At 41.0% G+C, this 25000-nt stretch overlaps 1 protein-coding gene and 1 long non-coding RNA gene across 6 annotated transcripts in view; one reads left to right on the forward strand and one right to left on the reverse strand.

The window, feature by feature from the left end:
• LOC125482792 lies at positions 1–5954 on the forward strand. The gene is made up of 2 exons (XR_007261765.1): positions 1–105; positions 5312–5954. It is a non-coding gene; the product is annotated as an uncharacterized LOC125482792 (long non-coding RNA).
• cast (calpastatin) overlaps positions 1–25000 on the reverse strand; it is a 242450-nt gene that overhangs the window by 207412 nt on the left and 10038 nt on the right. For 3 of the 5 annotated variants that reach the window (XM_048595062.1, XM_048595060.1, XM_048595059.1), the window contains exons 1-2: positions 16150–16222; positions 12239–12329 (exon numbers count right to left, since the gene is read on the reverse strand). The exons of 1 other annotated variant lie outside the window; for it this stretch is intronic. In XM_048595062.1, the coding sequence (XP_048451019.1) occupies positions 12239–12329; positions 16150–16172 (114 nt within the window). In that variant the 5' untranslated portion in view covers positions 16173–16222. Of the gene's footprint in view, positions 1–12238; positions 12330–16149; positions 16249–25000 lie in introns of those variants that run through there. One more of the 5 variants, XM_048595063.1, reaches the window with a different exon arrangement.

Raw genomic sequence — 25000 nt, forward strand, 5'->3', positions numbered from 1 at the left:
CTGCGGAGGGCCAGCACTTGACTGGGTGAATGGGTGGTCTTTTAAGATGGTGTTTTTGCCAGGAATCCTGGGAGGTCCCAGCAGTGGCCAGTACTTCCATCTGTGGTGAGTTGGCAAATGCCAAAGATGACACATTTCTGGTAAAATTCAGACCATGTTATCAGAAGCTAACAACTGAAATGGTGTAGATTTTGAGAGCTATAAAACAGCCAGCTAATTCATGTTTTCTAACTATAATTTTGAAACACTTGGGAGTTCCAAATTATTATATACATCATTTGATATTTCTACAGCTCCAAAGGAGCGTCAACACAGGCAAAATAAGACAGTCAGTAATCTTTCCAGAGTGGAAACAATCATGGATGATCTACTGTGCAGCGATAATGCAAGAATTTGAATCTATTACAACTGCTAAAGGTGGTGTATTCTTGCACTGTGTCACTTAACACAGAATTACCACACTCTCACACTGGGTTGGTAAATTGTGTAGGCTTGAATGACACAGTGGCTTAGTGGTTAGCACTGCTGCCTCACAGTGCCTGGGACCTGAGTTCAATTCTAACCTAAGGTGTTGAGTTTGCATGTTCTCCATGTCTGTGTGGTTTTCTGTTGGTTGTTCTGGTTTCCTCCCACAATCCAGGAATATGCAGGTTAGGTGGATTGGCCATGCTAAATTGCCCGGTAGTGTTCAGGGATGTGCAAGCTGGTTAATTAGCCATGGTAAATGTGGAGTTACGGAGATACCGTAGGGGGCTAGGTCAGAGCTCTTCACAGAGTCAGTGCAGACTTGATAGGCTGAATGGCCTCTATCTGCATGGTAGGGATTCTAAGATTCTATTTACTTTAAGTCTCAAACAAGTTCACTTGGCAGACAAACTGACAATCTGCAGTTATAGGACAACTTGTGCATATATTCTTAAACAAGCATGCTGCTGCCTAAATAGCTGCTGTTCATTTCATGTCACACTGGTCCTTGGTTCATTGGCATACTTAGCTCCTAAAGTGGTAACAGAGCAACAGAGCTCACCAGGTAAACCCGAAGCTGAAGATGAAGGTGAAATCGAAGGTGACTGAAAATATTTACACTGCTCACTTTCCTCCGGGAAAAGAACTTTGCCCTGATCCAGACAAACTGCAAGTTTAATAGAGATGTAGAAACCAACAGATGTGAAAGCTGTACAATGATTTATTGATTTGTGCTTGACCCAGAATAATTTTTGCCTAATTTCCCATTAAACAATAAATATCTACACAGGCTCACCATAAAAAAAATCTGCAGTGACATTGGGGCATTGAACACAAAGATTTTTTCACTCACACCAAACAATGAATAATGACAGTGTCAATGCTGAGGTACTACAAAGTCAATGATGAAGTCATCTTGCAGCATGATACCAGTGATACAGGACTTGGGGCAACAATAGATACACTGCAGAAATTCACCATGGCTCCTCAGGCAGCACCTTCCAAATCGATGACCACTTCAATCTAGAAGGACAAGGGCAGCAGCTACATGGGAACACCACTAGCACCAAGTTCCTCTCCAAGCCACACACTATCCTAATTTGGAAATATATCATCATTCCTTCAGTTTTACTGGATCAAAATTCTGGAAGATCCTCTCTAATGGTATTGTGGGTCAACCTACAGAACATGGACTGCAACAGTTCAAGAAGAAAGTTCACCACCATCTTCTCAAGGGCAACTTCTGACGGGCAATAAATGTTGACCCAGCCAGCAACATGTATTCATTCATGAATAAAAATGTTTATATTTGCACCAGGTCAGCAATACAAGTGAACAACGCTGTGCACAGATTTAGAGAGGGAGCCTGGCAATTGTTTTTGACTGTGCGCCTTTTAATCAATAACTGTTTGGGAGAAACTAAATCACGGACAAGTGTGACCACAAGCCAATTCAAAGCATCTTTCTCAAACCACATCGATTTGCTCCAGAGTCTGCAAAGAATGTTACTTTGTTTGCAAGGTTTCATTTTGAAATGAGGAAGCAAGCAAAAGGGCTGCAATCCCTATGAAGGACGTGGAGGAAGGTAGTAAAAGAGCATGAAATCTTTCAGATTCAACACAAGGCAACAGCATGACATGCGCTGGAACTCATGAACTCAACACACACTTTGAATCTGAATAACAAATGCTTTGTTTTGGTCAAACAATCATCATGGCAAAGATATTCCCAGCATTAATGAATAAACAAATACCAGACTAACAGCCAACAACAACTTCTACACATATCATAGGAATACCTAAACAATCTACAGATTGTCTTTTCAATTCATATGCAGAGATGGATGAACGTGGGATCAACTCAGGTTAAAAAAAATTGTTCATGATATGATAATTTCCTAAAGGCCACGGACGTTGGCTAACTTGTAAGTGCAATGAATAGTGCACAGATTTTTTTTTTCTGAAAAGGGACATGTTCGGAGAAATGGATTTGTAAGGTCACTGCATGTTGTAGCATGCCATAGCGCATGTGATCTCTGTTGCAGTTGCTTACAGTTTTAGAAAGACACGTTATTAAAGGTTTTACAAGGAGCTCCCCAATACTGAATACTCCTCAAATTAATTGCATTACATATAATTATGTAAAATCGCAACAGCCACTGATATGCATGCATGTGCAGGGTACAGATTTTGAAGTCCTCATGAGCCATGGGGTCCTTGCTACCATAAAAGAGTTAAATGAACTGCAGTAAATTTGTGACCATTTCCCCAAATATGCTTCAAAATTTTGTTGGGAGTTTTCCTTTGCCCTGAGCTCTGTAAGCTGGAGAATTCCCTGCTTTTTGTTGTATATTCCAATGGAATCTCTTGTGTATATCTGAACAAGCAAATGGGGTCTTGGCATAATGTTTTACCAAAGAGGTGACAAGTCCAATAATATGAGCTCCCTTCAGGGCTCTGGTGGCATAGTGGTAATGCCACAGATGGCAGGACTGTTGGAGACCAGGTATCTTCTCAACCCCAGGGAAGAGGGGGGCCCGGGGGCCGTGTCTCACATCTTCAGCCTGTCTGCTACCCTCAGCCCTGTGGGAGCTGCAGCCGAGGGAAGTGCACTTGCCTCTGGGCAGGGCACATGCGCAGCATGTCACACCCTACTGGATAGAAACACCCCCAGGGTTGCCGAACCAAAACTCCAAGGCCAACGAGCTCCTCCACAAAGAATGCCCCGGATGTGTCCTCCGGGATTACACTGAGATGCGATAGCAAAGAAAGGAGGAGGAAAACCTTTTCAGGGCACATTAAAGGTGCAGGTGACACCTGGCTGTAGATAAGTCATTGCATCTGTAAATAACCATGAAATGTTTCACTCTAATCTGTTTGTGTGAGTCTCTGTGTCACTGAAACAGCAAACGCAAATTAACTGAAGCCGCCCATCCGATTCCCAGACAATGTTCCGTGGAGCACGTTGTGAAGTCAGCAGCTGCTGCACCATGTGCAAGCAATGGGGGACATCACAGGCCATTGCAACATTAGTAACTCAGCTCCATGTCCCCAGGGACAGAGACATTGCTGTTGTATCCCAGTTACCAGTGGGGTTCAGTCACTAACCTGTACGAGATGGTCAGGAGGTGGAATGTATACAGTAGGATAATGCCTAAAGCTCACGAGGAATGCTGGTGTATTCTGCCTTTCCTCTATGAGGGGAGGTGTTCACTGATATTGTCTTTTGAAGGGCCCCACACAGTTATAATGCGCTGAGCCCCTCCCTCACAGACAGCGGCACTTACCTATGCCACTCCAGATGTGAACGCAGTCGTTTTCATTTCCAGCACACACTGGGATTTACAGGACAATGTAAGGCTGTTCTGCTAGCAGAGTTTCAGGCTCCATTTTGCTGTGTGGGTGAATCCCCAAACATCAACATCTCTTCCCGATAGACCTTTTCCTCAACCTCACAGGTCTCGTACCTACACAATCCACACTCAACCTGTCTGAGTATGCCTCTGTCCCAGGCATACAAGGTGAACATACCAGGTCTTGTAGTTCACTGTCCCCACTGAAAGCCAGGTTGATATTTACCATCGATCTCCCCTCCCACATGATGCCTTACCTTCCCATGTTATATCGTCTCCCTGCCTTTTATACTGAGATGCCCTCTTCACTAATGTAATTCCCTATGTATCACAGCACTCTATGTCCACTCTCGTCATTAAATTCCTCAGCCTCCTTGCCATATCACCTTGATAACATCATCTCCCTTTGATGTTTAGTTGACATAAATTCTACCCTCAGTGAGGACTACACCTCTAAGACTTTGAGACATGGCCATTCTCTTGAAGCACGTGCTGTATGTTTGCCGTGCATATGGTTGGTACATGGCGTTAAGTGTGAGATTGGTATAACGATGTGCCATACGGTGAGGTGTCCACTCATTTGACTGCTGATTGCAAACAACCAGGACAAGTAGGCACAAAGGGTTTGAGCACTAAGACAATGAATGAGCAGCCCTGAGATGTCTCCTGGTTCAAACTGTGAGCTGGGTGCCTGTCCCAGCACATCGAGCGTCCTTGCGCAGCATTACATTAATAAGTGCCATTATGTTACCAAGTGCTGTACTGAAGTGCAGAAGTAAACTGTAAATGGACCAGAGGTGTGCCATGATGGCTTAGGGAGCTGGCGCATGTTGGATGCCAGCACCCATGGACATGGGGTATACATGGCTACTGCCCTGGACTGTGCCAGAATATGTTGGTGCTGGGAGTCCATTCTGGCACTCTGCAGGAGCAAGTGAGCTGGAGTCACCAGGTAACGACTCTCTCGGGAATTCTTAGCTAATAATTTCAGTCTGTTTAGTGGTACATTAGGAAGCTGCATATTTCGGGGGTGAAATTGAGTGTTCAATAATCAGCAATACGCAGCTTGAAAGATCCACCTTATCAACCTCACCCCTCACCTGAGGTGTAGTGACCTTCAGGTTAAAACAAAACCAATTGCCCCTCTCTAATGAGAGCACGCCTATGTCCTCTGGGACTCTGGCAACTTTACCTCAGTTTACTTCCTGTTAATAGGCCTCTTGCCATTCCCAACTAAGAATCTCATCTCAACATCCAGAGCTTTATTAGAAATGCAACTAGTTGCCCACAACATACGGAAAGGTTTCATTGCACTTCACACAGTTCTGCAGATTTCACACCTGAGACCACATTGTTCAGGACCCAGTAAGACTCTGCTCATAGTCTTTTTTGTTGCAATATGTCCTTGTCCTGTTACAGATTAAATCCAAGTGTCATTCTATTTGATTGATGTTTGTAAAAAAATAACAACATGGTTTTTATTTCAAACCTCAGATTTTCATGAGTTGGTCTGTTGATGTGACTGAATTTTAAATGACTGATTCAATGGTTGCGTGCTCCAGCAAGATACTGAAATCAAACAAACAACTGTGGAAGCCAGAAGTAAGAAACAAAAACAGAAATTTCCGGAGAAACTCAGCAGGTCTGGCAGCAGCCGTAGAGAGAAAGCAGAGTTATCATTTAAGTCCAGTGACCCTTCTTCAGAACTCAGTTCCGCTTTTGTTACAGTTCTCCCTGTATGAGTTGGTTGGGAAATAATGGGCAGTTGTTTCTGATAGTCCCTCCATAAATTTGTTTAAGCAGAGAACGTGAAGTTTTAGTTCCGTGATGTCCTTTCCATTGCTCCCTCTGACTGCCAAGAATAAGATCTAAATCGTTTGGCATCTATTTAGTCTGTCAAAGCTGTGATGGAAGTAACATGAAGAAGTCTCCCTCTGTTGTCTCAGGTTAGGTATTAAAAGTAAGGTGATACTTAATTTTCCACTGGGGAAGTGACTCTGACACTGCATACTCTCCCTTTCAGAAAATATGTTGCATTTGATTAAGTGAATGGCCTAGTTCCATTAATTATTTGGAATCTTATTAGCTATTTGCCATTCTAATATAATATGTAAATAAAATCAAAACTAAATTAAAAGTTGACGTGTCCGTTTTGTTTCACTCTGCTTAGTCAGATCACTGCAACTTTTGTCAATCTCAAGCTAAAAGGTTGAGAGAGCTAAGGCTTTTCTCTTTAGAACGACGAAGGATGAGAGGTGACTTGATGGAGGTGTACGAAATGATCAGAGGTATAGATAGAGTAGACAGCAAGAGACTTTTTCCTAGGGTGGAGGTAGCTTTTACGAGGGGACATAGTTTTAAAGTGAAAGGAGGAGATATCGGGGAGACGTCAGAGGTAGGTTCTTTACTCAGAGAGTGGTCGGGGCGTGGAATGCATTGCCAGAGAGGGTAGTGGAGTCGGCCTCATTAGGGGCATTTAAGCGGCTATTAGATAGGCATATGGATGATAGTATAAGGTAGCGGTGGAGGTTAGATAGACCTTAGGTTTAGGGTAAAAGTTCGGCACAACATCGTGGGCCGAAGGGCCTGTACTGTGCTGTACTGTTCTCTGTTCTATGTTCTAATTTAATCATTGATTTATCGGATGTACGAAAATGCAAAATCAAAAGGGGAAAAGTCAAAGAAGCTACTTCTTTTTTCACTGTAATGAAATCAAGATTATATTTATGCAGCACATTGTATTTGTCACTTTGAAGGGAAAATACATTTCAACTCCATGGGATGTCAATATTGCATCATTTTGTGATTAGTCTTTGACTATTATTTTCTTGCATGCTCCTGTATAACTTCAATATCTCCTTGTTAAGTTCATCGGGATCCATTCATTAGCAGTCCCTTGAAACGAGGAAGATACATGCTTTCTGCTCTGTGGTAAGCCCATGGTAACAGCTGGTGCATGGAGTCTTTTACATGGGAAGTCAGTTGCGCTGCAGCTACTCACAGTTATGGCTGACTGAGAGACTCCAATTGAAGGATTTGCCAAAAAACCGAAAGAACGGCGAATGCTGTAAATCAGGAACAAAAACAGAAGTTGCCGGAAAAGCTCAGCAGGTCTGGTAGCATCGGTGAAGAAAAAATCAGAGTTAACGTTTCAGGTCCGATGACCCTTCCTCGCCAGACCCGAAACATTAACTCTCGTTTTTTTCTTCACAAGATGCTGCCAGACCTGCTGAGCTTTTCCAACAACTTATGTTTTTGTTGTAGAAAAATGTGCACTTTGATAATCAACCAAATGGCCACAGGCTTTATTCCCTGACACAATTAACTATGGGTGGGACATTTTCATTCCCTTCAATCTGAAATCCTTTCTTGACAATATTTACAACAGGATTGCAGTTAAACAAATACCAGGCTTGTGAATGCAGTGCTGACTCATACCGATATTTTAAAAAAACGTGCACTTGTTTACACTTCGATAATCTAAACTTTCTACGCAATTATTGCATATTAGTACGTGATATTGGTTCTGTACCACTCAAAGTCATTTGCTCCCATTGAATGAGAAGCAGTATTACATCCAATAATTATTTCAATTATTACGTAAAGCTACAAGCCCTGCCTTATGAAAAAATTATCTTGTATGGTTAGACAGTGTTCATGTCACTGTTAAGACTGACACACAATGGGGAAAGCAACAGGTTGAAATTGTTCATTGTTGTTCTTCCCCTGACGGGTGGGTATTCTGCTCTTTCTCGCAATGGTGTCTGATAAACATTAACATATGCTCTTAAAGCTCAAGCATACATTATGATGGCTTTCTTGGCAATTGGAAATGTCAAGCAGATCACAAGGTCATTTCCCACTCTGTATGGTCCTACCTTTCTACTAATTCCCCTACTTTTATTTATTGCGCATGGGGACCAGGCAAACGACTTCAGCTGTGAACTGCATATTCTACTATCTCAAGTTTAACACAAAGAGCTCAAATTTCTTTAATTGCTTCGTCAAATATCCAAATGTGAATGTGTAGTTCAAAATGATTCCAGATTTAGAGCTCAGCTTCCAACAGGTAGTATTTTGAGAGCAGTTTTAAATTGGGATATGATGAAGGACAGGGGCTGGGACAGGAAATAGAGCTCCCAGTGTTGCTCCCCCTATACAGTGAACCGACCCCTGAGCCGAACACAGGAGCTCTTCCAGAGCCCTAGTATTCAGGCCCTAATGTAGCCCTTTTGTCCCAGGTTGAGACCAGGGTAATGAATGGAGATCAATTAATCATGTGCAAGATAATATCGGGTACTTTCACTTACCTGACATTTAAGCACTGTACTCAGGGAATGCTGCTTTGACCTCTGAAGTAGATGTATATTGAAGCCACATTTTACTGTTTAAGTTATTCAAGTTGATGTTAAGGATACAATGCTAATGTTTAAAGAAGGACGAAGTGTTCTTGCAGCGTACTGTCCAAAGTTTTTTCCCTTATACAACTTCACCAAAACAAATTAACTGCTCATTTAATTCATTGTTTTTTGAGACATATTGGGCTGAATATTTCCAGCCTATAGAGTCATTTTTGGAGGAGGGAGATATGGATATTTGAAATGTCCAGATCAGGTTTGCTCCATGACATCTCCTGCCTCTGAACAATTTTCTTGGAGGTGATGTTCTGATAACATCAGTTACTGCTTGGCAAGTAAGCTTTACTTTGTCAGTACTGAAACTTTCTCAGTAATGCATGTGCCCCCAATTGTGTCAATTCCCCAGTTGGTGAGAGTTTCCCACTGGAGTGAAACCAAAATGTTAATTTCTATCATCGGTTGGATATTTATATTACTTTGGATTGTATGAAAAGAACACTACACCAGCACTAATATTGTATTTAAAAAAAAACCAAGTTGCCTTGATGGAGGCACCAAATCTGCAAAATTTGGATCACATGATCCAGTTTTCTTTTGAATACAGCTTGAATGAACTTGCCATTGGGAGAACAGCCTTTATCCTCATCCTCTTTCTCTGAAAGTTGAAAGTTTTGGATTTTCCAGTTGAAAACTCACTATAAAGTCTCATTACTACCTATCTCTGTACCTGATTTGGCAGGTTAGATGTGGCAGATGTGTGCATGAGACAAGAAGCAGCCCACATATTAGAAAAGCCTGATTAAAATCAGAAACTCTGGGAATGGGCTCAGGAATCCTGGAATTGGAATGCACTTGCCATTTTTAGTAGTGTCTTGAGTCACTGTGATTCGATCCAGGCCTTTTTATTTTAAATGAGAGCTCAAAAGGAGTAAATTAAAACTTTAAAACTCACAGAGCCACTGCCACCTTACTCAGCAGAATTCCATTGAGCCGAGATTCCAGTGGGAGATGGTTTCAAACGCCCCTGTGCTACCTCATCGTAGCTGCCAAAATTTGTGGTGAGTAATAAGAAGTTATAGATAATTAGGTCATTGACAAGTTTAGTAACACTTCTGAAATGGCAGGCAAGCTGCTGATCTCCATGCTCACTGGCTAACTGGTATGATAGCATCATGGGGTCAATGCAAAGTTATCATGTACCATGTTATATTCATCGAGTGGAGGGGAGGGGCCTTTCTCAGGGAGTCATTGGTGGTCTGTAGAATTTTCACACGTTACTATTCATGGCAAACAAGTTAAAAGGAAGAATTAAAATCATTTCAGTTTGACATTTAAACTGTGAATCATTATTAACAAAGTAATCTGTTACCATAGTGCTTAAAATGAGGGCCTAGATGTTTTGGTACAACAACTCTTCTTCCAGTTTGTAAACTTGCCCATCTTCCATCATGTCATAAGCATTCACTTTTGCTCTTTCTACACAGTGACTTTTGCCATACCTCTGTACGTGCTTAAAACTTGTATCCATAACTGTTTCCAGTTATAATAAAAGACCATAGACCTGAAACATTAACTTTCTTTCTCCACAACTGCAGCCTAACTTCACTTGCCGATTCTTTTTGTGTTTTCTGTTTTTATTTTCACTCAACTTATTTGCCCACCTATGACTGCAGGAAAGGAATGCAACAGGATCAGATCTGAGGCAAATTTGAAATGCAGCCACATGTAATTTTATACCCAAAGAATATCGTGTTTTACAGACTGCAAATCACATCATCCTTTTCGCAAGAATAATTAGCACACTGCAGACAAAATAACTACATTGTTCAGAGGGGGAAGAGAGCAATGTAACAGAAAAAGTCCATGGTATCACAGAATCATTACTATACAGGAGGAGGTCATTCAGCCCATCTTGTCTGCACCACCTCTCTGAATAAGCACCATGTCTTATTATCATTCCCCTGCCTTTTTCCCATAGTCTCACACATTGGATGAGTATTTAAATGAACCAATGCCCTTTCAAATGCCTCAATTTAGTCGGTCATCATCATACTTCTCTTGGTAGTTCATTTATGACCCAAGTCACAAGTTGTGAAAATGTTTTTTTCTCACCCTACAGTTGCTTGCTTTGCAATTCACTTTAAATCTGTGCCCTTTTGTTCTCAACTCTTTTACAAGCAGGAAGAGTTTTCTCTATCTACTCTGTCCAGCCTCCTCATGAATGTGAAACCTTGGTCAGATCTCCTCTTAGCCTTCTGCTCTCTAAGGAGAACAGTCTCAACCTTTCCAATCCTTATTACGAGTTACTCACCTCTAGAAGTGCCTTGTGAATCATTTCAGCACTCTCTGCAATGCATTCACATCCTTCCTATAGTCTGGTGTCCAAAACAAAACACAACACCCTAAACTGAGGTGTCACCAAACTCCTCACTCAGCACACTTTATTTCTTGAATTAACCCTTACTTAAAGTACCTTTTTCTCACCTTGTCATGAATTCCCACTTGGAACCGATTTCCTAGATGTCTCACTCAATGTCCCTCACTCTGACCACGTGCCCTTACTGACCATGGGGTTAAATGGCATGGTTACAAATACTTCACCGAAATTAAATGCAGTCAGGGTACATTTCAGATTTGTGAGCAATCTATTGGTCTGTCACTGGTAGCATGAGGAATGGGATAAGCTTCAAATGACCAGCATATTATGACTAAGTGGACTAATTAAAAGTAACTCAAATTTCTGCTTTGAGTGTTGTGGCACAAATAAACATTGCCTTTAAAACAGTACAAAAGTTATTTATTACTACATGCAATATCCAGAGGAATCAAACCCACGGACTGAAAATTCATTTCTTCCTGTCAGCAGCACAACATTTCATAACATTCTCTTACTTTTATTGTTTTTAAATCAAAACTGACTCAATGGAAAGGAAAGCCTAACAGCACTGAGTGTATGTGAGGCTATGAAAGCTAGCAACAGCTGACAGAAATGTTGTCTTGCTTTGAAGAGGATGCTTCTCAGTTTTAGAGCTTTAGTGATACAGAACTGATAGGAAAGAAAGAGCCATGGTTTGGTTCAGTTAGCATAATCAACGATGTGTTAAAATTTCCCCTTTCAGGCAGGAGCTGCAAGTATGGTTATGTCCCATCATTGCATTCCCTGTCTCTAATCTATTCTGCACATTCACTATGTTTTCACCCCACAGATTTGGGGCCACTGCCTCCTAAAGCAGGTCCAACACAGGAACAGGCAGATACTGAAGGGGGCAGGTTGAAAGGGTTTGCTTGATTCACTGCAATTTTAGCCCAGATCTATACACAAATGCTAGGAAGCTCCAGCCTTTGTTCCTTAATAAATGAATGCCTTTTGAAGTAGTGGCCCTCCGGCTTATTGTTTCTAAAGGCTAACCAAATGATGGATTGAGAATCCACAGAAATTTTGAAGTATAGGGTCCAATGGCACAACGTAGTACTGTTGAATGTAAAGTGCGCTTTATCTACTGGGTAATGTACTCAAATACACTTGAACATTTTCACAACACAAACCAATTTAATGGTCACTTCCTGTACAGATGAATACCCTATAATTTATAATTGCAGAGAAAATCAATATAAATTATCATACAGCAAACAGCTAGGACATTTGAAGTTGTCAACAGCTCTTAAACCTACCTGTCAAAGAGTTCCCAATACCAGAGCAAGCATCCCTATGGTCCACAAAGCTAATGTGATTCACACACACTTTAAAACCTATGCAGCTCACTGAAAATTTCAAACTCCAGGAAATACAAAATAGAGGCAAGCAAAATCTGGGAAGTTCTGATTTCAGTTTGAGGATGCCTGGCTATGGCACACCACATTTCCCAAGTTGGTGACTAGCAGGAATCAACTGGTAACATCGGAATTCTGACACCCTGTCTCTTTCTCCACCTGCCTGATTATGAAAAAAGTTTGGCCAATACTTTTCTCTCTCCACAGATGCCAATAGACCTGTTAAGTATTTCCATCATTTTTTGATTTTATTTCAGGTTTCCAGAATTTGCAGTAATTTTCTTTTACTTACAGAAGAATGATCAGATTGTGTTTCAGGCAGTGTGAAATCTTGCAGAGTCTGTTTGGGTGTCCAGTTAAATGACAAAACATAAGCCACACATCTGTAATGAATATTTGTGGAAATGTTCTGATTAATTAATATTTATGGATGTGTAATAGAAAAACAAGCCTGCTCCTACAATTCCATAATGTACCACAATAACTTCTAAACACATCTGTGTACTGAAATCCCAGAAGAGTGCTACTTAAATTACATAGAGTTGAGTCATCAATAGCAAATAAAATAACACAAAGGTCAATGAAGGCAGAGCCCATTTCAGGAATGCAACGTGTTGTATTGACACTCTTTGTGACATTTATAATGAAGTACACCAATGGATCCTCAGTAACACAACAGGATAGGAGAATGGGCTGGATTTCCCCTCCCTGGTGTGGCATGACCAACAGCCATGAGAAAAAAAGTGAGAAAATACAGAATGAAGAGAAAACAGAATCTCGACACAGAGAAAACATTTCATAATTATCCCCCAAGTCTTAAATGAAGATATAAGAATCGCACCATTGAGAGACAAACTGCATCATCTCCACACTTTTACATTTCATTGAAGGCTGAACTTGGCTTATTTACATGACTCTTCCAATTTACCTCTCCTTCTCCAAGGATCTAGAAAGGTAATTACCCCACTTGTAAATCAGAGAGGTTATCGGATAGTTTCAGCTTGCTGAATAATTGTCCTGGCCATCGTGCAAATGATTCTTCACAACAACCTCCCCGTACTCCATGGTCACCAACTTCCTCAACGCTTCATTCATGCAAATCAGCAGTGGCAAATCATCAGCCTGCTTTCAGGCCAACAAACATAGCACTTCAGTTCAATATTTTATTGTGGAACTCAGGAACACCTATGACTTAGGCCATAGACTTAAGAAAAGAAGTTGGTCATTCAATCCATTGATTCTACTCGGCCATTCAATGAGATCATAGCTAATCTTTCAATCCTCAACTATACCTTCCTGTTTTATCCCTTGACTTGCTTATCAATTTTTTAAAAAATCTATCTCAGCCTTGAAAATACTTAATGACACAATTCGACAGCCCTCTGTGGTAAAGAATTATACTGTTTCACTACCCTCAGAGAAAACAAAATAATCTTCCTCAACCGAAAGAACTGCGGATGCTGTAAATCAGGAACAAAATCAAAGTTGCTGGAAAAGCTCAGCAGGTCTGGCAGCATCTGTAAAGGGAAAAACAGAGTTAACATTTCGGGTCTGGTGACCAGTGACTGAGTTCTGAGGAAGACTCACCGGACCCGAAACGTTAACTCTGTTTTTTCCTTCACAGGTGCTGCCAGACCTGCTGAGCTTTTCCAGCAACTTTTGTTTTTGTTCGTGAAAATAATCTTCCTCATGTGTTTTAAATAAGTGAACTTTTACTCTGAGATTGTGCCTTCTTGTCCCAGACTCTCACACAAGAAGAACACCTTCTCCACATTTACGTTGTCAAGCCCCCAAAGAATCTTGTATGTTTCAACAAGGTCACCTGTCATTCTTCTAAACTTCAGTGAGTCCAAGATCAACCTACTCAACTTCTCCTCATGAGCCAATCCCTCCAAACCCAGAATCAAACCAGTAAACACTCTCTGGATTGGGAATATTCCATCTGCTTCCCCTACTACCCACTAACCTGGTTGCTGGCTTTTTGTGATTCATGGAGGAGAATGTCCAAATCCTTCTGTTCTGTAACTTTCTACAGTCTTTCTCTATTTAAATAATATGCAACTCTTCTGTTTTTCATGCCAAAGTGCATAACCTCACATTTTCCCGTCTTATAATCCATCTGCCAAGTTTTTGCCAACTCATTTAACCTTGTTATATCCCTCTGCAGACTTTACATGTCATCTCCATCAACTGCCTTCCCATTTATCTTTGTATCACCTGTAAACTTGCCTATACTACATTCGCCATCCTCATCCAAGTCATGAATATATATTGTGAATAATTGTGCTTCAGCACTGATCCCTGTGGAACTCCATTAGTTACAGGATGAAAATGTTGCCCTTATCCCAGATCTCTGTATTACATAGATACGTAGAAAATAAGTGGAGGAGTAGGTCATTCGGTCCTGTCAGCCTGCACCACTATTCAATACGATCAGGGCTGATAATGCAATCTCACTATCTCATTCCTGTCCCCTCCCCATACCGCTTGATCCCATTATCCACAAGGGGCACGTCCAGTTGCTTCTTGAATATATCTAATGAACTGGCCCCAACAGCATCCTGTGGAAGAGAATTCCACAGGTTCACAACTCTGAGTGAAGAAATTCTTCCTTATCTCAGTCCTCATTGGCCTACCCTTTATTCTTAGACTGTGACCCTTAGTTCTGGACTTCCTCAACATCAGGAACACTCTTCCTGCATCCAGTCTGTCCAGTCCTATCAGGATTTTGTATGTTTCTATGAGATCCCTCTCATTCTTCTAAATTGCAGTGAATACAATCCCAGTCGATCCAGTCTTTCCTCGTATGTCAGTCCAGCCATCCCGGGAATGAGTCTGATGAACCTTCACTGGACACCCTCAATAGCAAGAATGTCCTTCCTCAGACTCGGAGACCAAAACTGCACACAATACTCAAGATGTGGCCTCACCAAGACTCTGTAGAACTGCAGCAAGACATCGTTACTCCGATACTCAAATCCTCTCGCTATGAAGGCCAGCATACCATTAGCTTTCCTCACCGCCTGCTGCACCTGCACACCAATCTTCAGCAACTGTTTAACCATAACACTCAGGTCTCGTTACACCTCACCTTTTCCTATTCTATTAGATAGCCAATCCTCTATACAATCAAATATAGGTTAGGGCTAAGTTGGTGACAACATTACAGTTATATCATAAGGACTCAGTGGAAACAGGAAATATGATGGAGCCACAAGGACAGCAACACACAAAAAAAGTATGAAACAAACATGAAGGATGGAGGGAAATGTGGGCATCACACTGAGCATGGTTCCTGACATCTTTATCTGACTGTCAGACTGATGCAGAAAGCAGATACGTATTTGAACAAGCCAAAGATCTCCTTAAGATGAGGTTTAATGCCTGAATCACTTTGGCAGAAAGCATACCATGCATCTTTGTGGCATACTGTGCTCTTCATAACTAGAGCTGGGGTCCTGATACAGATGAAAGGAGTGAACAAGAACAGTTTTGAGAGGATAAAATGAGGACGGTGAGGATTAGGAGGCTGGCCAGAAGGGCACTCCAAGACAGCATGACAAAGCAATGCAGCTTTGAGTTCAAGAGACCAGACAGGACCTAACTGAAACCTTTTTCCAGGATGAATGAGCTGTGTTTGGATATTGTTTAACATTCTATTGGTAAATCAGTCTAGCAGCTTCTGTTCAATCCAAGGAGCATGTGGAACTGACCACTCATTGACATTTTCTGTTTTTGAGCAAATGTCATGCTTTCAACCCTATGTTTGATATTTTTGGGTGGTCCCACTGTCAATTATCTACACGTAACATGTCTACCAGCTACTAAGAAGAAAGCAGCAGTCAGTGAGACAGTGCACTAACTTTGCATGGTACTTAGATACCTTTTAAGCCTCTCTCAGGAATTCATGTCTTGAATGAAGTGTTTCATGACAGCCATCAGGTAGAGAGGAATGTTCCTTCGACTGTCATCATCAGTAACCATTCAACGTACCACAGTGTGTGTAGACTGTTACGTTGTGTTGAAATGCTTGAGCATACTCTTATAGGACAGCATTGAACCATAAGCAGGCAGTGTTTTGTGCTAGTTTTCTTCAATAAGCTAGGAGGGAGCGGGAACATTGGGAGGTGCGCAATGGGCAGCTCCAGTCTCAAATAGCAGTGCACTCCTTTTAAAAGCTGATAGACAGAATGAAAAACTTACCCTCCAGAAATGAGTACAGTCATCCCAAATTCTACTCTCAGTTACTGGTATCTGCAGTCAAGGCGTTAGCTGCTTGTGAGAGATGAGCAATGCTTGCTATTAAGCAATGTTTGGCAATTACAACATTCATCCTTAGGGTGTCAGAGAGACTGCTTATCTCTCACATGGGTGTGACTTAATCAGGTCAGACAGTGACATAGGCACTAGGAGTAGGCACTATAAGGCTGTAGATGAAAATATCTTTACAGAAGTTCAAGGTTATTCACATTAATATTTTACCTGTGTCACTTACATGCCTGCAATAAGTTTTCTTCTTGCTCTGCCTCCCATTTAAAAGCATTCCCAACCTGTGTAGCTTGGATGCAGGGAGCCTGTTGTGTAGTGGGTCTTGTTGACCTGGAAGACTTGAGGGAGTTGCCCCCAAGTGCCTTTGGGCCTAGTTTGCTGAGTGTGTCCTGGCCGTAAACAGTCACTACAATCACACTGGCATAGCCTCCTGCAGGCTTTACGATCAGTAGAGGAGAGATGGAGGGACTGGGCACCCTGGTGCGTCCTGAGAAGATAATTCTGGAGGTCTCGAGTGTAGCAACAGCCCCCTATGGGTGCCTGGTGACACTGTCCTGCCACTAATGCTGATCACCAAGAATGCAAGTCCATGCACGCATCGAGCAGACACTGACTGTGCTGGACCTGGGCCTCTTATAGTGGCGGCCAGTCTGCCTGTGAACTACAGCCAGGGGCATAGATGCCAGACCTAGCGCAGTATTGGCAATATTGGTGAACTCCTCCATCCTTCAATCCAGTTTACCAACTGTATCTGACAAATCTGCCTGCTGCTCCTGTGACTGTATGTGACTTCTAACAGCCATGAGTGACTCACATCATGGGATTATCTTCTCCCTGTGACTGAGTGGGTGCCTAGTCTCTGGCAAGGTAACAGCCACCCAGGGCATTTTGTCCTCGACCAGCCACAGATGGCAGGGGATTGCTCACCAGATTGCCCTCCTGACCCCCAATGAGGTAAAAGTCCCAGAGCTGGTGGAGGGTGCAGGTGAAAGCCTTGCCAATGTAAACTCTGAGCGCTGAATGGCTTCTTCCTCAGAGATTGAGATGGAGCTGAAGATGTGCAGCAGTGGTCTCTTTGCAGAGTAACACTGTGGGCCACTAGAGCCTGCAAACAGATGGAGTTAGTTGTCAAGGACAGAGAAAGGCATATGCAGATTAAGAACAAGTTAGTACGGATGGTAGTGGGGAGCCGCATGGCATTGCATAATGAAGCTCACTCCCTGGTGCCAATCTGCCCTATATCTTCCCCTTCCACTATCTTTCCTGTCCCTTCTCGGGAGGGAATGATTCTGCTCCCCCTCAAAGTTAAAAGGCAGGCTTTAGGGGAAAAAAAAATAACAGAATATACTTGACATAGTTATATAAATGCCAAACTTTTCAAGAGAACATACTGATGGAACTCATTCTTCCCAGTGGTATTCATAGACCCATTTCACATCTAAATAAATGTGTAATTAAAAGCACTTGCTTCATGATCCTTGCCTTTACTTATGCCAGGAACAGGAGAGAAAAAGAAGGTGAGCAGGTGAGAGAAAACAGAAAGCTCACGCAAAGCAAAGAGGCAATCTATGCAGTTTAAAGAGTATTTTTCTTGACCAACCAAATCAATTTGACTCAAATTGACTGAAAGTCCTCACCCTGTCTCTGCTCTGGATCAGGGATGGCCAATCCCTTACTCCTTTATGAATTTCCTTAAATTTCTCAAATATTTTTTGAATCAATCTACTGGCCTTCATTTCTGCTTCCTGTAAACTCACTACACTTCTTCTTGATGATGTGTTTCAGATGTGTTTTGTTTTGATAAACTGTTCATTCACCAAAGTACAAATAAAATCCACAATAATTCAAACAAATGAATTTCCATCCTACTTGCGACAGCCCAGAAAAGTAATAAATTATTAGACTGGACATATACTGCACATATAATTCTTGCAATGTGAGTAATCCATCGTTATATTCACACTTCTAATTCAAGCTGACTATGCAAATTTGGCTTTAAAACGGAAAATGCTGGAAACATCAGCAGGTCAGACAGCAACTTTGGAAACAGAAGAGTTAATGTTTCAGATCAGTCACTTGTATTTCATTCAACATTAACTCTGCTTTCTCTTCACAGATACTGTGTCAGTATATCCAGCATGCTCTGTTTTATCACCAATTTGCAGCATCTGTATTGTTTTATGTATGAAAATTATCATATTATAATTACACCTTACCACCAGTGGTGACAAGAAACAACTCAGTTTTGAATATTCAGCTCCTCAACCTGTACTACAGAGAAACCCCAACTCAAGTTTACTTTGGCACAGTTTCCCAAATTTGCTTATGCTTTTAAATGTTTTACTACTAGTCAAATTGATGTACTATATAAAAGTGATTAAAATTTATGATTTAAAATGAACACTGATTTAGGTCTGCATCCTGATCATATTCCTACCTCACTCACAAATCCTACTTCACTGGAAAACTACATTTAGTCTTCATTTTCTTGGGTGCAACACCAGCTGTGGCAAGATTGCCCAGATAACAATATTACAAACATTTTTCATTCCATTTTTTGTCACTTTCTCCAACAGCTAATAATGGTAGCTACAGCATCTACTAACGGTAATTTGTTCTTCATTTTTAATTTAAATGCATATTGCATATTTAGCTCCCACTATATTAATAGATAGATAAATAAACACCTTGCAGCTTTTCATGATGTAATGTTTGCCTTCTTTCTCATTTACATTACGTAGATAATCACGGCATCTCTGAAAGTGCAATTTGAGCTGTGACCATCTGCAAAGTTCATGCAAGCACACTATGTGACCTCTGATGTGATCTTAATATTGAAGTGCTTCACTGCAGGACAGAGTGCTAAATATTTACTTGATATTAAGCAAAATGCATTGCTGTGACATAAATTTGCAGTCCAAAGTTTATGCTTGAGAAAAAACACAAAGAAACAGAATTATAGAAACATAAAGTCCCTACTGTGCAGAAGCAGGCAATTCGGCCCATCGAGTCCATACCGACCTTCTGAAGGGCACCCTGAACCTGTAACTCTGTACTTCCCACAGCTAAACCATCTAGACTGCACGTTCCTGGACATTAGCGGTAAGTTAGCAAGGTTAATCCACCTAACATTGGCTTTTTTTCCCCCCAAGTACTAACCACTACCAATAATCACCTGTACAGCCAATTAGATATTCACATGCATGTCAGACCTGCATAGTGATACTCCCTTGCAGATAGCCAGAAGTTATGCCCTATTCTTCACATACTTAGTTTTCAAAGTTAGCTCAATAATTAAAACCTTCCTCCACAATAAAAAAATTAAATGCTGTTTTTAAACAATAAAATCTGCCTCAAATTAGTCATTAACACCAGTTAGCTTACCAGAAAATAAGAAGATTCTCTGTACTACCTTGATCAAAAAAGTGTAAACCCATATTAGTTCAAGCATAAGTTCAAATAATTATTGGGAGTTCCTACAATGTTTAATAGTGGGTGGAGTTTTATTTTTCATGCAATTAGAAAGATGCAAAGTCACTTTGTGAATCAAGAAAATTCACTTTGTTAATTGGATTCCTTACATCTTCCAGCATAACCTCAAGTTTCAAAGGTTAAACGCTTAGCAACAGAATCACAAAAAAACTTTGGCTGACATCAGTTCTCAAAAGCAAATTGTGCGCACAACAGATCATCACCCTTCCCCTTGCAATATTCCCAACGAACTACACCCATTCATTCTGAAATTCCTTACCAAGGAGTTACAGCTTTTAAATGTATTAACTACATTGCTTTCTTTAATTCAAAGAGGGTTGGAACTTTTCAGCCTGTTGTTGAATCAGATCCAAAAGCTAAATTTATAAGTTTACAAAAGGAACTCATGTGCCATATGTTTATTCCACATGTTCTTGGATTTATATATCTAATGTGAAATATCTTAACTGAAATGAATTAGCTCAGCTTATGATTAAAGTAAAATGTCATAACTTTTTAAACATATGTTAATCCATAAAGAGGTACATTTCAAATGTTCATTTGTACTAAGTCATCACAATTTTACTGAAACAGTTCAAATTTTCTCTGACCTACAAGAGTGAAATACAATGTTGCATTACCAGAAATAAAGTTTTAATTACAGGACATCAACTAGGATAGTAATGAAAGAATCATTGCTGTTTTCCATATGTGATACAGCACCAGAGTGCTGTGCCGTCAGAGTTGCAGTCTTTCAGATCAGACAGAAGGTCACAACCCTGCCCAATCACTCAGCTCAAATCAAAAGATCTGATTGCATGATTGGTTGAAGACCGGGAAATATTGGCCGAAATCTCTGTATGTCCCCTCAACCAACATAACTAGAAAACAGATTATCTGATTATTAATCAGTTTGCATAGCCAGCATTTATTGCCTATCCAAAATTTGGCAGTTGGAACAATAACTGGAACATATTAGTCAGAAATGTAGCTAGTTCATCTGCAAATGTATTGCTGGACTGGAGCCAAAGCCTTTGTTGTTTCTATTCCTGAAGCCAAATACAGTGTGGTGGGACGTCAGTAGATACACAATCTAGCGTCACAAATGCCATGCTTTACCTAATCTAATGCCCTCTACAAGGCTTCAAGAAATAGTCTTACTCCCTGGACACAGGAATGGCTCGTCAGAATCCTAAGAAAAATCATCAATATTATGTTGGATATTAATGCAGAACAACTGCAACACTAATTGTAATACATTAAGGGAAGGTAGCTTGAATGAAATATAAACTTTTAGCAAAGTTTCAAGTTTTTGCTTTTTCACAGGTTGTTTAAATTCCTATCCTTTCATATCAGCAACTCATGTAACAGTGAGCAATATTTTCTTCACAGTAATTAAAACCAACCAATAATTCATTACTGCTGCCATTACTTTAAAAATGTATACCCCAAAGCTGTTTTTATCTCTGAAGAATCGAAAGTGCACAATAAAATGCATTATTGAAACTTTGTGATAGAACGTCTGGGAGGCAAGAGATGATCATGTAATTTCAGAAACGAAAAACACAATTACTAACCTTTGTGCAAAGGCTGGACAACAATAACTCAATCTTTTCCACAATTGCAAATACATAATGTCTGCCAATAAACTGGCTTTTAATCATTTTCTGAAGTTGCCTACTATGATTTTGATGCATGAGTTCTGTACTTTCATTTTAAACATATGACATCTATACACACATTACTGAATCCCCACTATCATCATCCTGGAGGTAACATTTGACCAGAAACTAAACTAGACCAGCCATATCAGTACAATATCCACAAGAACAGACAAGAGACTAGGAATACTGCAGCAAGTGACTTATCTCCTGGTTCTCCAAAGACTGTCCACTATTAGAAGACATAAGTCAGGAGTGTGATGGAATACTCCCTGAATTAGTGCAGTTCCAACAGTAATCAATAAGCTTGATGCTATCCAGGACAAAACAGTCTGCTTGATTGGCACCACATCCATAAGCATTCACTCCCTCAACCACTGACACTCAGTGGCAGCAGTGTGTGCTTTCTATGAGATACACTGCAGTAATTTCTTCCCTTACAGCACATGGACTGCAGTGGCTCAAGAGGCAGTCACTACCGTCTTCTCAACTAGGCATAGGCAATAAACAAAACAAAAACAGGAATTGCTAGAGAAACTCAGAAGGTCTGGCAGCATCTGTGTGAAAGCAGGGTTAACGTGTTGAGTCCAGTGACTCTTCATCAGAACTGAGCAACAGTGGCTCAGCAGCAATGTCCATATCCCATGAATGAATAAAAAATATAATTCATACAATATTCAACATGGAAGTGATAAATGGAAAGAAATCTGTGCCCTGCTAGGATCTGAAAGCCTGTCGGATTTTGTACAAACAGGCACTTAATTGGTCACCAGCCAGTTTTCTCTCAGTATTAGGACTCTGAATGACTACATCATGCCTGCCAAGAGCTGATAGCCAATTAGAAGCTAGCTGGCACCTCTAGCACTTGGCAGCGCCACAGGCAAGTTGTAACAATTGTCAGTACTGTCACTGGATTCTCACAATGGAGGGATGACCATTGGCCAAGTGAGTGAATGATGTTTGGGCTTAAGGATTTGGTGCATTGGGAGTTGAAAGTAAGGATAGTGAAACAGTTCTGAATGGCTTCCAATCAAGGCATTTTGAGAGATGCATCATCCACAACCCACCAACTTACAGGCAGCCCTGCTCTTTTCATCAATCCTTTTCACTAAACCATGCTGACTCTTCCAATCACCTTATCTTTTGCCATGTGCCCAATTATACTCTCACTTATGATCAATTCTAACAGCTTCTCTATGACAGATGTCAAACTAAATGGCCTATGGTTTTTGTTTTATTTTAAACCTCTTGCCTTTCTTGAAATAAGTATGAATGAATATTTGTTTTCTTCCCTACTGGAACTGAAACTTTGCAAAATCCAATGAATTTTCAAAAATCAATATCAATGCGTCTACTGTGAGCAACCTCTTTTTAGGAATAGGCATTGGTGCAATGGTTTGCTGCTGGACTCACAATCTATGTGATTTTAGGGATGAAAAGAATAAACTGAGTCTCATCCATTGAATTCACTTATATTCTGCAATCGACATAAATCACTGCTTGGGCTCAGCTGAAGTATTGGAGACAATTCTGGGGACCACCTTTCAGCAAAGTATAAATGCCTCAGAAAAGGTTTACCAGGCACAGGGAATGTTGAAAAACTTAAGACTGCTTCTTGAAACAGAAGTTAAATGATAATGGAAGTCTCAAAGATAATTAGAGATTCTGATCGAAGAGGAAGACTATTTCCTCCAGACAGTCTTGTCCAGCAGATGGCATGTGGGTACAATGTGGTTTTTTTGGGTGATTGTTCACATGCAAGCCTATCAGCAGATTGGAAAGTAGCAAACGTCATCCTTCAGTTGTAAAGGGAATTAGCGAGACGTCATCTGGAAAACTGCATATAATTCTGGTCACCGTACTTACAGAAAGATGTAAATGCATTGGAAGCACTCAGAAAAGGCTTATTAGTTGAATACCTGGTATGAGCAGATTGCCGAATGAGGTAAGTCTGTGTCCTCTGGGAGTTTAGAAGAGTCAGAGGTGACTTCATTGAAACATAGAGGAGCATCGCTCCTGAGGAGAGCTGACCGAGAGGATGTTGAAAGGGTGTTCCCTTCTGTGGGCAAATCTAAAACTAAGTGATATAGTTTAAAAATAAGGGATGACCCATTTCTTTCACAGGATTGAAAGTCTTTGGAACTCCCTTCCTCAAAAGGCAGTGGATGCAAAATCTTTAAATATTTGTAAGGCAGAGATAATAAAAGAGTATTGGGGCTATGCAGGAGTGTAGAGTTGGGGTTAAAATCAGATCAGCCAATACCTTATTGAATGGCAGTGGCCTACTGTTGTTTCTTCTTCATCTGTTCATAACCCACTAAATTAAAAAGTGAGGACAAAGAAAATGGGGAACTACTGACCTGTTAGCCTTATGTCATTATCAATCAATCTATCATATCTATCTATCTATCTATCATAATCAATCTTTTGTAAGAGATGTGATGAAAGAACACTTGGATAGTAATCATCTGATCGGGCATAGGCAACATGCACATGTCAATGTGAAATCATGCTTGACGAACCTGTTGGAGGTTTTGAGGAACCTAACAGAATTCATAAAGGTGAGTCAGTGGGCATTACTTTATTAGGATTTTCAGAAGACTTTTGATTAAGTTCTACATAGGAGGTTCATTACTAAAATGAAAGCACATGTGAAAGAAGGCAATATACTGGCATGGATTAAGGATTCACTAACAAGCAGAAAACAGTACTAATACACAAGTCATATTGTGTGCAGTTTGCACATTCTCCCCCTGTCACATTGGCAGGCTGTGGCTAGTGAGCTACTGCAAAGACCAGTGCTTAGGCCTCAGTTATTCACAATATATGTCAATGATTTGGGTGTGGGGACCAAATGTAATATTTCCAAGTTCATAGTTGACAAAACTAGGTGGGAATATATGCAAAATGGCTGCAAGAAGATTCAAAAGACTTAGAATAGAATCCCTGCAGTGTGGAAACAGGCCCTTTGGCCCAACAAGTCCACACCGACCCTTGGAGCATCCCACCCAGACCCATCCCTCGATAACGCACCTAATCTACACATCGCTGAACACTACGGACATTTAGCATGGTCAATCCACCTAGCCTGCACATCTTTGGACTGTGGGAGGAAACTGGAGCACTCGGAGGAAACCAGGGCACCCGGAGGAAACCAGGGCACCCGGAGGAAACCGGAGCACCCGGAGGAAACCCACGCAGACATGAGGAGAATGTGCAAACTCCACACAGACAGTCACCCAAGGGTGGAATTGAACCCGGGTCACTGGCGCTGTGAGGCAGCAGTGCTAACCACTGAGCCACTGTGCCGCCCCTAAAAGTGGGCAAAACATGACAGATGGAATTGAATGTGGATATATATCAGGTGATCCTCTTTGATAGAGGGACAGATTACACAGTATTTCTTAAACGGTAAGAGATCAGAAAATGTAGATGAACAAAACAACCTGGGTATCCTTGTCAATGAGTCACTGGAGGCTGATGGATACCACAGCTACCTTGACTACATTTCCATACATCCCTGCATCCTGTAGGATTCAATTCTGTTCTCCAAGCTTCTCCATTTCTGTCACATCTTTCGCAATGATACAATTTTACACAAAGGCTCTTCTGACATGTCTTTCTTTTGCTCAAATGAGGAAACATTATTGTCC

Source organism: Rhincodon typus, chromosome 3 (genome assembly GCF_021869965.1).
Source record: "Rhincodon typus isolate 14 chromosome 3, sRhiTyp1.1, whole genome shotgun sequence".
Lineage (NCBI taxonomy): Eukaryota > Metazoa > Chordata > Chondrichthyes > Orectolobiformes > Rhincodontidae > Rhincodon > Rhincodon typus.